The following is a 14142-nucleotide window of genomic DNA, read 5'->3' on the forward strand; positions in this document are numbered from 1 at the left end:
AAAGGATCTGATGGGTATATGAATAGGAAGGGTTTACAAGGATATGGGCCAAATGCTGGCACCTGGGACCAGATTAATTTAGAATATCTGGTTGGCATACATAGGTTGGATTGAAGGGTCTGCTTCTATGCTGTACATCTCTGTGACTAAGTAAATCAGCAGACTGTAATGTCAGTCAGGGATTTGATTTTATTGTTGCCATTTCTGAGCTCAACATATGAGGTAAATCCATCTATTAATTAATCAAACATACCTGAATAGGCATTTTGCATGCTTCCCTACTCCTGCTACATGATCCAAACCCAAATGTTATTTAAAGGAATTATCAACTACTTTCAGATTAGTTGCTGATTAATCTTGACCTTCTGTTGTTGAGTTTGTAGAAGCCTTTCACAAGTTTAGAACATAGAACATTAGAACATTACAGCACAGTACAGGCCCTTCAGCCCTCGATGTTGTGCCGACCTGTCATACCAATCTCAAGCCCATCTAACCTACACTATTCCATGTACGTCCATGTGCTTGTCCAATGACGACTTAAATGTACCTAAAGTTGGCGAATCTACTACCGTTGCAGGCAAAGCGTTCCATTCCCTTACTACGCTCTGAGTAAAGAAACTACCTCTGACATCTGTCCTATATCTTTCACCCCTCAATTTAAAGCTATGCCCCCTCGTGCTTGCCGTCACCCTCCTAGGAAAAAGGCTCTCCCTATCCACCCTATCTAACCCTCTGATTATTTCATGTTTCAATTGTCACCTCTCAACTTTCTTCTCTCTAATGAAAACAGCCTCAAGTCCCTCAGCCTTTCCTCGTAAGACCTTCCCTCCATACCAGGCAACATCCTAGTAAATCTCCTCTGCACCCTTTCCAAAGCTTCTACATCCTTCTTATAATGCGGTGACCAGAACTGTACACAATACTCCAAGTGCAGCCGCACCAGAGTTTTGTACAGCTTCACCATAACCTCTTGGTTCCGGAACTCGATCCCTCTATTAATAAAAGCTAAAACACTGTACGCCTTCTTAACAGCCCTGTCAACCTGGGTGGCAACTTTCAAGGATCTGTGTACATGGACACCGAGATCTCTCTGCTCATCTACACTGCTAAGAATCTTACCATTAGCCCTGTACTTTGCCTTCCGGTTACTCCTACCGAAGTGCATCACCTCACACTTGTCTGCATTAAACTCCATTTGCCACCTCTCAGCCCAGCTCTGCAGCTTATCTATGTCTCTCTGCAACCTACAGCATCCTTCGTCACTATCCACAACTCCACCGACCTTAGTGTCGTCTGCAAATTTACTAACCCATCCTTCTATGCCCTTATCCAGGCGATTGATAAAAATGGCAAACAGCAGTGAACCCAACACCGACCCTGCTGTTTGTCATTTTACTCTGCTAGTTGAAGTTTTTGGAGTTCACAGTCAGTGGTATGGCATTTGGTGCAAGCCCTAGTTCTGAACTCAAAAGTTCTGCTTTGAGCATCTTTTTCCCTCAAAATACAAGTGCCATTGTTTGTATCTGCCCTAAAGTATTTTGCAGAGAATAAGCAGAGACAACTCAAAGGAGGACAAACTGTTCAAAGGGAGATAAGGAGGGAGCAAAAGAAACTCAACAGGACGCCATATCGATCCAGGATCTTCCCCTCCCTCAAACTCAGTGAGAAACGATGTACATGACACCTCCAAGATAACGAAGTGTGTAGCTGGATGAACACAGCAGGCCAAGCAACATCTCAGGAGCACAAAAGCTGATGTTTCGGGCCTAGACCCTTATCTCTGATTACATGACATCTCCATTTCACTATAAAAAATGCTTGTTAAAATCAGCCATCTGTTACAGGCAGACTTGCAGTATTTATGCAGAAAAGGGATGACATTACCAATGACTGTGAAGGTGACATGAACTTCTTTGTGTTGGACTTATTTTAAACTGGTTCAGATTAAAGCTCTGTCCATTGTCGTATTTGGGAGTCATAGACGTAATATACGTACAGTGTTGAATACTTTTCAGTTTCTCTTGTTAGAGGAAAGCAGGGAGAGCAAGAATGTGGCTTTTCCAGGAAAGCAGGATTCCCTGTGGCACTGACCACACACATCCTATTGAGGATGTTGCATGTCAATTCTGAAACACATGTAACCGGATGTAATGTCATTCCATATATACAGATGCTATACAACCATGCTCAATGCATAATATATTATCAGTGGTCACAATGCCTGTATTCTGTGGCAGTTCACTATATTAATCAGAGTTTAAGACACATTGTCAAACCAAAGAGTGGCTACTGATTAGTATGGGCCATCCAATCACTGCTTGGCTTTAGTGTGCAGAGCTGTGCTACGACATGAAATGCCATTGAGTAGATCTTTGGTATACTTAAGCAATCATTCTGATGCCTAGACCATGCAGGCCTTGCTGTCACAGCGCCTGACATCTGTGTGGTGCTTGATCCAGATCTGACTCCATATCTCTCTGCGAACGCAGATTCACTGAACCACAGTATCTGCACTGATAGAAGATGTGAGTGAATGATGTCATCTTCTAAGGTAGAGATGGTAAGGACTACAGATGCTGGAGTCAGAGATAACCCAGTGTGATAACCCTTCAAAAAAAAATCCCTCTAAGGCCTCCTGTTTGTCAGAGGTAGATGATTGTCCCCAGTAAATGGAAGCTTTTTATTCCTGCGATTAACCTGCATGAAAGAATAAAATGTTTGGGAGTTCTTGCCCAACCAGATAAGATCTGATACAAGCTCTTGCAGTTCATATCAATGCCCATACATTGGAGGATGCATGAATACTATCCCTACATTCACTTGAGGTTTCCCTTGTTCTGGCTGATGAGGGAAGTGATGCAAGTGGAGATGGTGGTGTTAAGGATAATATCAAAGTCATATCCTCAGAATTATTCTACATTCCAACATGGCAAATATGGAAATTAAATTTAATTAGTAAGTCTGGAATTATAAATCCATTCTCAAGGGATGGTGATGGTAATGGTGCCAAGGAACTATTGTTGATTGTAGTAAAAGCCCACCAAACTCACTGATATCCTTTCACATAAGTATCTCTGTCATGATTGTCTGGTCCGGTTTACATGAAAATCCAGACGCACAGCAACGTGGTCAACTCTTGACTGTCCTTTGAAATGGCCCTAGCAACAATTCAGTTTCAGGTCAATTAGGATGTGTAACAGATGCTGACATTGTCAGTAATATCTAAGTTTGGAGAATAGGTTGTGAACCAAGTTGCAACACCACAGTCACATTCTCCAGATGACATTGGAGCTGCAGACCTCCTCTGCAATGAAGATATGAGCTTGATCTGTCAGTCAGTTGGGAAGGTCTCCACCTCTTGTGCCTTGGAAAAGGACGTTTTGCTTTGTCCATGTAGCCAGGAAGAGAATATGCTGGGAGTCACTGCTGAATTGTCGGGTCATTTGGAACCTTGCTTCTGCCATACCACCAGGCAAATTTCTCTTGCATCTTTCTTTTGAAGATGCTGGAATAGTCAGTGATAACTGGGGCTGGAGCAGTCAGGGCTGGCTGAAAGTATTGCAATGGTACACCCAAGTTCAGTCTTCAGATGATCATCATTGGCATTGGGTTTTCTGAACATGCATTGACAAACACTGATACATGTCGTTGGATACATCATCATCACCATCCTCCTAATTCGACAAGGCCTACTTGATATAATGTGGGAAAGGAAAACACAGGAAACAAAGGAAAACATGAAGAGGCTCTTCTCTCAAGCAAAGTACAGGTATAGTTTATTGCATAACAGCAATCAAGGACTAATTACCTTAGTAAGATGAACATTGCTACAAAGAGTATTGAAACACCCAAGAAAACAGGTCTGTCCCCTTCAAGATCCTAAGCTGGTCTGCCTTTCCACACCCAAATCATATTAGCCTTTTCATAACAGGATGCTAGAGGAGTTAGTGGTCACCGAGTACTGAAGAGGTAAGCGTTCACCTGAAAAATTCAGCTAAGCATTTTCAGAGTATATCACAACCACAAAGACTGTTAAGAGGACTTGAATGCTGGCGGCTGTTTAAACATGCAGTCAGCACGTCCCTTCTTGTCAGGTAACAATACAGCACATCAGAGTTCACTTCCAGCTGCTGAATGGCCTCAGACCTTCCCCAGGCATGAAATGGCCCCAACAGCATGAGATATCTGCAGGTAGTTCTCCTATAACACGATAGTTGCATTCTTGAGTGACCTCGCGTCATAGTGAAATTGTGCCAATTCCCATTAACGAAACATGCATTATAGCAGAACTACTTGTACAGGAACAACAGTCTAAATGGTGGGGTCTTCACCATTCATTTCTGGTCCCACTTTCCTTTTTCCATTGGTTCTGATTAAATATTGGACTGTAACTCTATGTGCTGCTCCATTGTAAACAAAATAGAAAAGGACTAATTTAGTCCAGAAGATGTCATCATAAACATGTTATAGAAGGATAATTTCAGTTGTGCATTATACATCAGTTTACAGAGGCAATTTCTTGGGGGAATAATACCAGCTGTTTTAACCTTAAGCCAAGTCTTTATCAAACTTCTGAAAGTTTCCCCACCCTGCTCTTACTATAATGCCCACGTACATATATTTCAAAAGAGCATCTCTGCCTATATTATAAACAAATATGGCATGCTGAAGTCATTTTAATGAGCTATACGAAGAAATAGATTTCCACATCCTCCAATTGGCATATAACTTGGAAACAAGAACACGAAAGATACCTTCTAAAGTATTCCGGAAGCTAAAATTAGAAAACTTATCAAAAGGTGCGGTTTCATAATTTGTCAAAGTCAGACAGAATTCCACTTCTGCTGAGGTTGGAAGCTTGTGTGTTCTCTTTTGATCCTGGTTCCCTGGATTGCGTTGAATGGGTCCCTCAGGGACACCATTACACAAAACTTCACGACGGTTGTATTCTTCTGACCTGGTGCATATTACCTGTGGCAAAACAAATACATAAAATTGATTTTTCTCACTGATATGCCAAGAATTTTTAGAAAATATACAGGCTTTATTCCCAAAAATAATTTTGAATTACATGTACTATAATGCAGTGGGTTTGAAATACCTTTTGCTATGGTTTCTATCAGAGGCCTGTGTCTCTTAGTAGTGCAGGGTTTCCTGGAGCTATATCTCAGAAGGATGCAAGGACAATGCAATTTATTAGTGCCACAATACCATGGTTTTAAGAGGTGTATTTTGTTCTTTTTTTAAAAATATAAAGAAAGATTGAGACAGGTGGCAAGCAGTCTGCTCCAAAGCCATTAAAGTAAACAACTTCTAAGGTAGAGATAGCAGGAATTGCCGATGCTGGAGAATTTGAGACAACAAGGTGTAGAGCTGGATGAACACAGCAGGCCAACCAGCATCAAAAGAGCAGGAAAGGTGACATTTTGGGCCTAGACTCTTCTTGGGTTTATTTTAAAAGTTGGAACAATAGAAGAGCTCGAATGGGTGGGTTCAAGCTCCCACAGAACCAGGATTTCTTTTTAGTTTTAGTTTTTAGTAGCAGTTTCTGGGGTCTTCAACCTGGATGTGAAAACTATTATTCCTCTCACTGTTACAGCTAAAAGCTGAGGTTCTCTTCCTGCTGCTAGAGCTGTATGTGAGATAATCCATTTTACCGAATGTGCTTTTGCCAAGGATGTGTTTACGGGATATTAGAAAATGGAACAGCTAATTAGTAGTTGTTAATATATCTATTATTTTGTTAAGCAGTTTGTTAGAGTTAGAGTTAAGCTAATTCTTTTATTTTTATGTATTTAACTTGTAGGGTATAAATAGTGTGTTTTATTTCAAGCCTTATGGATTAACCAATTGAATTGCATCCGGAACACAACACCTTACATTTACCTATAAAATAAGAAAACATTAGAGGCTAGGCTACCTTCTTAAAATATTTTGAGGGGGTTTGGTCTGGTCCATAACATCAGCTTGAAGAGGCAGTGAACTGCATATTTTATTAAACTGGCATATCTACAATCAATAGAATTCATTTCTGATTAACAAATTTTGTTTAAAAATTAATGTTTTTAATTAAAAAATGTTCCCTCTGAACATTGATAACAGTAATCACCCTCAGAAGCCATTAGTAGGAGTAATGAATACTTTCAACATATTACAGTTTCATATTGGAAAAATAAACATGGATATTGAAATTTTTTGAGGTAGTTTTCCAAGATACCACAGATAAGTAAAACCTGATGGTATTCAACCTTCAAATATATGAATATTCATGGATCCTCATGGTTTGTGGTTATGAGAAGACCATAGCTAGAACAGTAATTAGAAAGCACAAGGAAGGGTGCCCTTAAAATCCCAAAGTGACTTCATGAATAATTCTTCAGTGTCATATTATGTAGATCTAGATTGTTACATTATAGGAAATAACACAAGCATTGTTACATCAGGTTAAAAAAAAACTTTGCTGGACACAAAACATAAATAATGGTAAGTGATGGTGCCTGTAAAAAGAGATACCTTCAAGATTTCAGTGGTAGTTATTTGGAAACCTAATTGATGGTAAACTAGATAATAGCACCTGAGGTCAGAGCTCAGACATTCAGCCTGCTCAGTTCCTCTAAATACAAAGTGCAGAGATAATTTCTAATTTCTTTCAATCCAGAAGAAATTTCTAACAGTAAAGTTGCAAATACAAATCAGTCTGAATGTTACAGTATTTTGCTGAGACAGTAATAAAAACAAAAATTGACAACCTGAAGTTCTGAATCTCCTTTTGAAAAAAATGCTGTTCTCAACATGGTTAAAAGCCTTCATAGAAAGAAAAGCACAGGTAAGAAACACCTAAAAACTGTTTTCTATACTAACTCTCTCTACCTGTATCCAAACCTTGGTTGGTTTAGTCATCTTGTCTCTCCAATTTGGTGTGAAAATGGAGAGAGACCTACATGCCATCATCATCACTTACTTGGTATAAAAGTCATCTACTGATGGAAGTCTAAAAAAATGCAAGCCTGTAGTTTTTGAATGAAGCTGTACGTTTTAATCCAACATTATCAAAAGGAATTAAAGCCAAGTAAGAAACAATAACAGGCAAAAATTAAGGGAAACAGATACCATAAAGGCAAAAGAGTGAAACAAAGCCTTTGGAAATAGCTCAATGTTCTATTTTTAAAACTATAGAAGATCTTCACCAAGAGGGCAAAGACTTAAATATGGAATGGGTAGCCAGTTGTACCATTATTGAATTCTAACTTTTCAAACATTAGGCACATCTATATCATATGGACCAAGTGAAAAATAATCCTGAGCAGTGAATTTGAAAATCTTTTGTTAGACATTGGCAAGAGGAGTTTCACAGAATTAATACATTGGTCTTCCTATTGATGAATGGAAAGAATCAGAAAAATTGTAGAAAATTACTGGAATTAACGTTCAGGATTAATAGACTCCAATGAAAAGAACCTATTGGTCAGTTTGTTGGATACTGCAGCAAGGTTATGAATGTGACTTCTCTGAAGAGGAGTGGTCAAAGCCTTATTGAATTTGCTATTTTCTTCACACCAATTTGAGTCTTCAGGAAGGATCTTATAGAAAAGTGGAAGAGTCATATAGTTGATGGATTACTTGATGTTGGTTCAGTATATGAAAGTACAATGGTGGCTCAACAACAATCGTTATATGCTTTAGGTGAAGCCAACACTATTGTTACAATCAACTATTCAATTCAATATTTAATAGCTGTAGTTTATCACACCTGTGCAGAAGTTATCCAACTTTTCTTGGAATCTGAAAATCATATGGCACCAAGGGTCATTTTGTATGCATGTTTAGGAAGACTGGTTTCAAAAACCAAGCTGACCCCAGAACAATACACAAGTCACTAACAGGTAGTAAAGCACCTCAATGCTGGCAGCAAGGAAAGTTTTGAAGTGTTTGCCTTTGTGTATCATATCAGTGCGGTTCAGTGAGTGAAAAACAAATTTCACAACATGAAAATACCCATCACATTTTTCATCTCACTAAATAAGTTTCCCATCATTTATCTGGTCAACATTAATGATCATTAATATTAATAAGTCTTGAAAACCTGAAAAATAAATTCGATATGGGACCTAGTACCAATATAGTAATGTTGTGCATTCGAAAAGACATTTACCTGAGCAAGTAGCTCTCCACCGTATAGCCTCCAAGAGACTATCTTTCAGCACACATTGAAACACCAATTACATGCATTGGCAGAATCATACTTCATTGAAAATCAATGTCTGTTAAAGAGTTGCTAACAACCATTATCCACGGATGGCCTGACAATATTTGAGACATACCAGAGAATATTTGTTCATTTTAGTCAGGGACAGACCAGTCAGTGTATCATGACAAATCACTCTGCAATGCTATGACACAAGCTCATCATGGCTTCCTGAAATGTTCTACATGGTAGATATCAACAGTCCGGCACTGGCAGCAGTACCCGTTTGCACATATCTCAGATAGACACAATTCATGAAATTCCAATCACATTGTATGGCGCAAAGGGTCTGTTCTACCAATCAAATTAATTGACCTTAAGAACACCTTCATCTTCAATATGTTATGCCAATGTGAACAGCTGCATTTAGAAACTTTCAAAAATGAAGGACTATAAAAATTATAAACAACCATTATCAAGGGACAGTCTGACAATTTTAAAGACAACCTAAGAACATTACTTTTGGCCATTTTGGAGACGAACTCAGAATATCATGACAAGTCATTTTCAAGGGCAAACAAGTTCTAATGCTGATTATGCCAAGATAGCACATCATATTACACCATGGAGACATGAGTACAGGATCCTCACGTGGGCCAGCATGTGTAGCTGTGCACTGGCCAATGAATCAGGATACTCAATGACTCATGAATGCATGTCAAGCATGCCAAAAACACAATACCCAGTAGAGGGAGCTAGAGACTCCACCTGACGTTACACCCACTTCTTGATCAAAACTCAATGGATTTTTTTTCCACAGTACATGCAGAAGGTTTAATCCTTATGATGGATTATTTCTCCAAATTTTACATTGTTTGATGACTTAGCAATACAACAAATGTGACTGTCACAGACACATTGACCACATTTTTCAGTTTTTTTCCATATGGGTTTGGATAGCATCTGACAGTAGACAACAGTTCTGACAACCATTTTAAGATACGTATATTAAATGGGGAATGACCCACATAATTCATCACCTCACTATCAACACTCAAACAGTCTAGCAGAACATATTATTGATGTGGAGGTTTTGCTGTTAGACTTCAACAAAGTCAGAAGTTATAGCCCAACAGGGCTATTTGAAATCACAAGCTTTCTGAGTGCTGCTCCTTCATCAGCTAAAGTGGAGGGAAACACACAGGCACAGGATTTATAGGCAGAGGAATAATGGTAAGATAATTCCAGATAATTAAGAGTGTCACCAGACAAGTGTTAGTGGAGTTTTGACAGGCTGAATAACAAGCCCTTGCAGATGATCAGAAGTGTTAACAACTGAATAGCAAGTGAAGGGATGGCCTATGATCCAATTGATTAAAACAGAGAGATATTTACAAAAATCAAAAATAAGGTGGCACTAGAGACAAACCCAATGACTGGAATAACATGAAAGGTATCAGAGTCGCATGACCAAGATCTAATCAAGGTAATAAGTAATAAAAAATTTTACAAATTAAGATAGAAAGATAATAATAAAAGTTATCAAGGTGATGATATCAAAACAGAACAGTAAGGAAGATGTGTCTTTGGCACCATTTTAGTTTTGGCTTTTTGTAACTATATCTGTGCCTTAATCAACTGGATCATAGGTCATTCCTTCACTTGTTATTCAGTTTGTTGACGCTTGACTCAGTGTCTGACACTTTTAATTATCTCAAAGACTTGTTATTCAGTTTGTTGACACTCCACTCACACTATTTGTATTTATCTGTTGAGAGTCTTAATTACCTGGAATTAGCTTGCAAATTATCTCTCCACCTATAAATTCTGTGCCTGTCCACTTCTTTTCACTTCAATGACAAAGGAACTGTACTTCAATAGCTTGTGATTTCAAATACACTTGTTGGACTATAACTTGGGGTCATGTGACTTCTGAATTCAACATAATATTGAATCAATGATCATTGCATATCAAGCAATAAAAGATTTTCACATGGTGTTGCACAAAATTTCAGCAACACAATGAAAAAGGGATTATTCAATGCAGAATGACTTGTCCTTAGAACACATTTATGAATGATTTAGAAACACATTAGGCATTCTTCAAAAGACAGAGAAAAAAACGAAAGAGATATACAAGTGAGCCAAAGATTGAGAACTTCCACACCAGAGAGAATGAGAGTTAGAAATACAAATACCGGATTAAAAAATAGCCGCAGAGATTTTGGTCCCTCAAGTCTGCTCTGCCATTCAATAAGATCACGGCTGATCTCAAAGTGTGAAGCTGGATGAGCACAGGCACCAAGCAGCATCTCAGGAGCACAAAAGCTGACATTTCAGGCCTAGACCCTTCATCAGAGAGGAGGATGGGGACAGGGTTCTGAAATAAATAGGGAGAGTGGGGGAGGCGGACCGAAGGTGGAGAGAAAAGAAGATAGGTGAGGAGGTAGGGAGGGGATAGGTTAGTCCAGGGAGGATGGACAGATGAGGTTAGTAGGTAGAAAATGGAGGTGTGGCTTGAGGTGGGAGGAGGGGATAGGTGAAGGGAAGAACAGGTTAGGGAGGTGGGGACAAGCTGGGCTGGTTTTAGGATGCAGTGGGGGGGAAGGGGAGATTTTGAAGCTTGTGAAGTCCACATTGATACCATTGGGCTGCAGGGTTCCCAAGCGGAATATGAGTTGCTGTTCCTGCAACCTTTGGGTGGCATCATTGTGGCACTGCAGGAGGCCCATGATGGACATGTCGTCTAAGGAATGGGAGGGGGACTTAAAATGGTTGCAACTGGGAGGTGCAGTTGTTTGTTGCGAACCGAGCGGAGGTGTTCTGTAAAGCGGTCCCCAAGCCTCCACTTGGTTTCCCCAATGTAGAGGAAGCCACACCGGGTACAGTGGATACAGTATACCACATTGGCAGATGTGCAGGAGAACATCTGCTATACGGAAAGTCATCTTGGGGCCTGGGATGGTGGTGAGGGAGGAGGTGTGGGGGCAAGTGTAGCACTTTCTGCGGTTGCAGGGGAAGGTGCCGGGTGTGGTGGAGTTGGAGGGGAGTGTGGAGCGGACAAGGGAGTCACGGAGAGAGTGGTCTCTCCGGAAGGCAGACAAGGGTGGGGATGGAAAAATGTCTCAGGTGGTGGGGTCGGATTGTAGATGGCGGAAGTGTCGGAGGATGATGCGTTGTATCCGGAGGCTGGTGGGGTGGTATATGAAAACGAGGGGGATGCTCTTAGGGCGGTTGTGGCGGGGACAGGGTGTGAGGGGTGTGTTGCGGGAAATGTGGGAGACATGGTCAAGGGCGTTCTCGCCTACTGCAGCCGGAAAGTTGCGGTCCTTGAAGAACGTGGACATCTGGGATGTGCGGGAGTGGAATGCCTCATCCTGGGAGCAGATGCGACAGAGGCGGAGGAATTGGGAATAGGGGTTGCAATCTTTGCAGGAGGGTGGGTGGGAGGGAGGAGGTGTATTCTAAGTAGCTGTGGAGTCGGTGGGCTTAAAATGGACATCAGTTTCTAGCTGGTCACCTGAGATGGAGACTGAGAGGTCCAGGAAGGTGAGGGATGTGTTGGAGATGGCCCAGGTGAACTTGAGGTTGGGGTGGAAGGTGTTGTTGAAGTGGATGAACTGTTTGAGCTCCTCTGGGGAGCAAAAGGCGGCACCGATACAGTCATCAATGTAACGGAGGAAGAGGTGGGGTTTGGGGTCTGTGTAGGTGCGGAAGAGGGACTGTTCCATGTAACCTACAAAGAAGCAGGCATAGCTTGGGCCCATGAGGGTACCCATGGCTACCCCGTTTGTCTGTAGGAAGTGGTCCAATGGTATCAATGTGGAGAACCCTGCAGCCCAATGGTATCAATGTGGACTTCACAAGCTTCAAAATCTCCCCTTCCTCCACTTCATCCCAAAACCAGCCCAGCTCGTCCCTTCCCTCCACTGCATCCCAAAACTAGCCCAGTTTATCCCCGCCTCTCTGACCTATTCTTCCTCTCACCTATCCCCTCCTCCCACCTCGAGCCGCACCTCCATTTCCTACCTACTAACCTCATCCCGCCTCCTTGACCTGTCTGTCTTATCCCCTCCCTACCTCCCCACCTATACTCTCCTCTCCACCTATCTTCTTTTCTCTCCATCTTCGGTCTGCCTCCCCCTCTCTCCCTATTTATTCCAGAACCGTCACCCCATCCCCCTCTCTGATGACAGGTCTAGGCCCGAAATGTCAGCTTTTGTGCTCCTGAGATGCTGCTTGGCCTGCTGTGTTCATCCAGCTTCACACTTCGTTATCTTGGATTCTCCAGCATCTGCAGTTCCCATTATCTCAGATCATGGTTGATCTATCTGGTATTTCAAACTTCACATTCCGATCTACCCCACACTAATTTTGATTTCTTTAACAAGAGTCTACCTATTTGGCTTTAAAATATCTTATGATCTCACTTCTACCAACTTCTGAGGCAGAGTGCCAAAGTTGCACAACCCACAGACAAAAGGCCTTTTCATTTTTGACTTAAAAAGGACAGGTCTACTTTTAGAACAGTACCACCTAGTTCTGAACTGACCCACAAGATGAAGCATCCTTTCCAAGTACAACTTTTCAAGGCCACTCAGGATTTTATGCACTTCAATCAAGTCATCCTTCAGTCTTCTAAATTGTAGTTGAAACAAGTCTTGCCTGTCCAATCTATCCTCGTAAGGCAACTTGCTCATTCCAGGAATCAAACAAATGCATTTACAAGATAATAAAATGTGAGGCTGGATGAACACAGCAGGCCCAGCAGCATCTCAGGAGCACAAAAGCTGACGTTTCGGGCCTAGACCCTCCAGCATTTGCAGTTCCCATTATCACAAATGCATTTACAATCTTCCTTAAACACAGGGAACAAAATTATGCACAGTATTCGAGATGTGGTCTTTTCAATGCCCTGTATAACTGAAGCATACCATCCTTACTGTTATATTCAATTCCTCTCATAACTGTATCCTATTAGCCTCTGGTTTATGTGCTGTACCTATGGATTGCTCTCTCATTAATAATGCACTAAATCATTCTGCAGTCAGTCATTCTCCGAGCTGGTTTCTTGTTTCGCAGACATTTCGTACCATGCTTGGTAATATCCTCAGTGCAGCCTCCGAGGAAGCGTTGATGTGTTTTCCCGCCTGGTTTTTAAACTCTGGGGTCCGTTGAGATGGATTACCTCACTTCTGGTTTTCCAACCTCAACACACACAACCCGAGCTAGAAATTTACTCCAAAGCCTTACAGTCATTCTCCATTTAATGAACACTCTGCATTTTTAATCTTTCCCATCACCATAGCACCTTTACAGTTTCCTATGTTATATCTTATACCAGATTTTGTCCCATCCTTTAAACTATTTATATCTCTTTGTTTTCTTCACAATATACATTCATACCTATCTTGATGCTCCTTTCAAATTTAGTTACTATGCCTAGAATGCCCACATCGAGGTCATTGGTATAATTTATAAAAAGTTGATGCCCCAGCACAGACTCTAGCTGGATTCCACATGTCACATCATACCATTTAGACAAAACTCCATTTGTGCAAAGTTTCTATTTTCTGCCAGCCAATCTTCTATCCATGCTAAGTTACCTAGTACAGCATGAGATTTTATTTTCCATAATTACTTGCAAAGTGGTACTTAATCAAATGAGTCTGGAAATCGAAATATAGGTGGTCTACAGGCTCTTATCCACAATGTGTTACTCTTTCAGGAAATGCTAATTAATTTGTGAAAAATGATTTTCCTTGAACAAGACAAAACTAAATCTTCCTGATTTAGACCCTCTAAATGCAGAGCTGTATCACTTTAATCATCAATTCCAATGTCTTTCCTAAAACAGATGTCATGCTAACAGGGCTACACTTCCCTGCTTTCTGCCTCCCTTCTTGAATACAGGGTTATATGGATGCCAGCAAAGATTTCTAAAATATACAACCAGC

The 14142-nt window shown here is 40.9% G+C and overlaps 1 protein-coding gene across 2 annotated transcripts in view; it reads right to left on the reverse strand.

Moving 5' to 3' along the window:
• Positions 1 to 14142, reverse strand: part of tyr (tyrosinase) — a 77191-nt gene that overhangs the window by 22205 nt on the left and 40844 nt on the right. For both annotated transcript variants that reach the window (XM_048532909.1, XM_048532910.1), the window contains exon 2: positions 4755 to 4971. In XM_048532909.1, coding sequence (XP_048388866.1) covers positions 4755 to 4971 — 217 coding nt within the window. The remainder of the gene's footprint in view (positions 1 to 4754; positions 4972 to 14142) is intronic.

The sequence above is a fragment of the Stegostoma tigrinum genome, chromosome 6 (assembly GCF_030684315.1).
Source record: "Stegostoma tigrinum isolate sSteTig4 chromosome 6, sSteTig4.hap1, whole genome shotgun sequence".
NCBI classification, from domain to species: domain Eukaryota; kingdom Metazoa; phylum Chordata; class Chondrichthyes; order Orectolobiformes; family Stegostomatidae; genus Stegostoma; species Stegostoma tigrinum.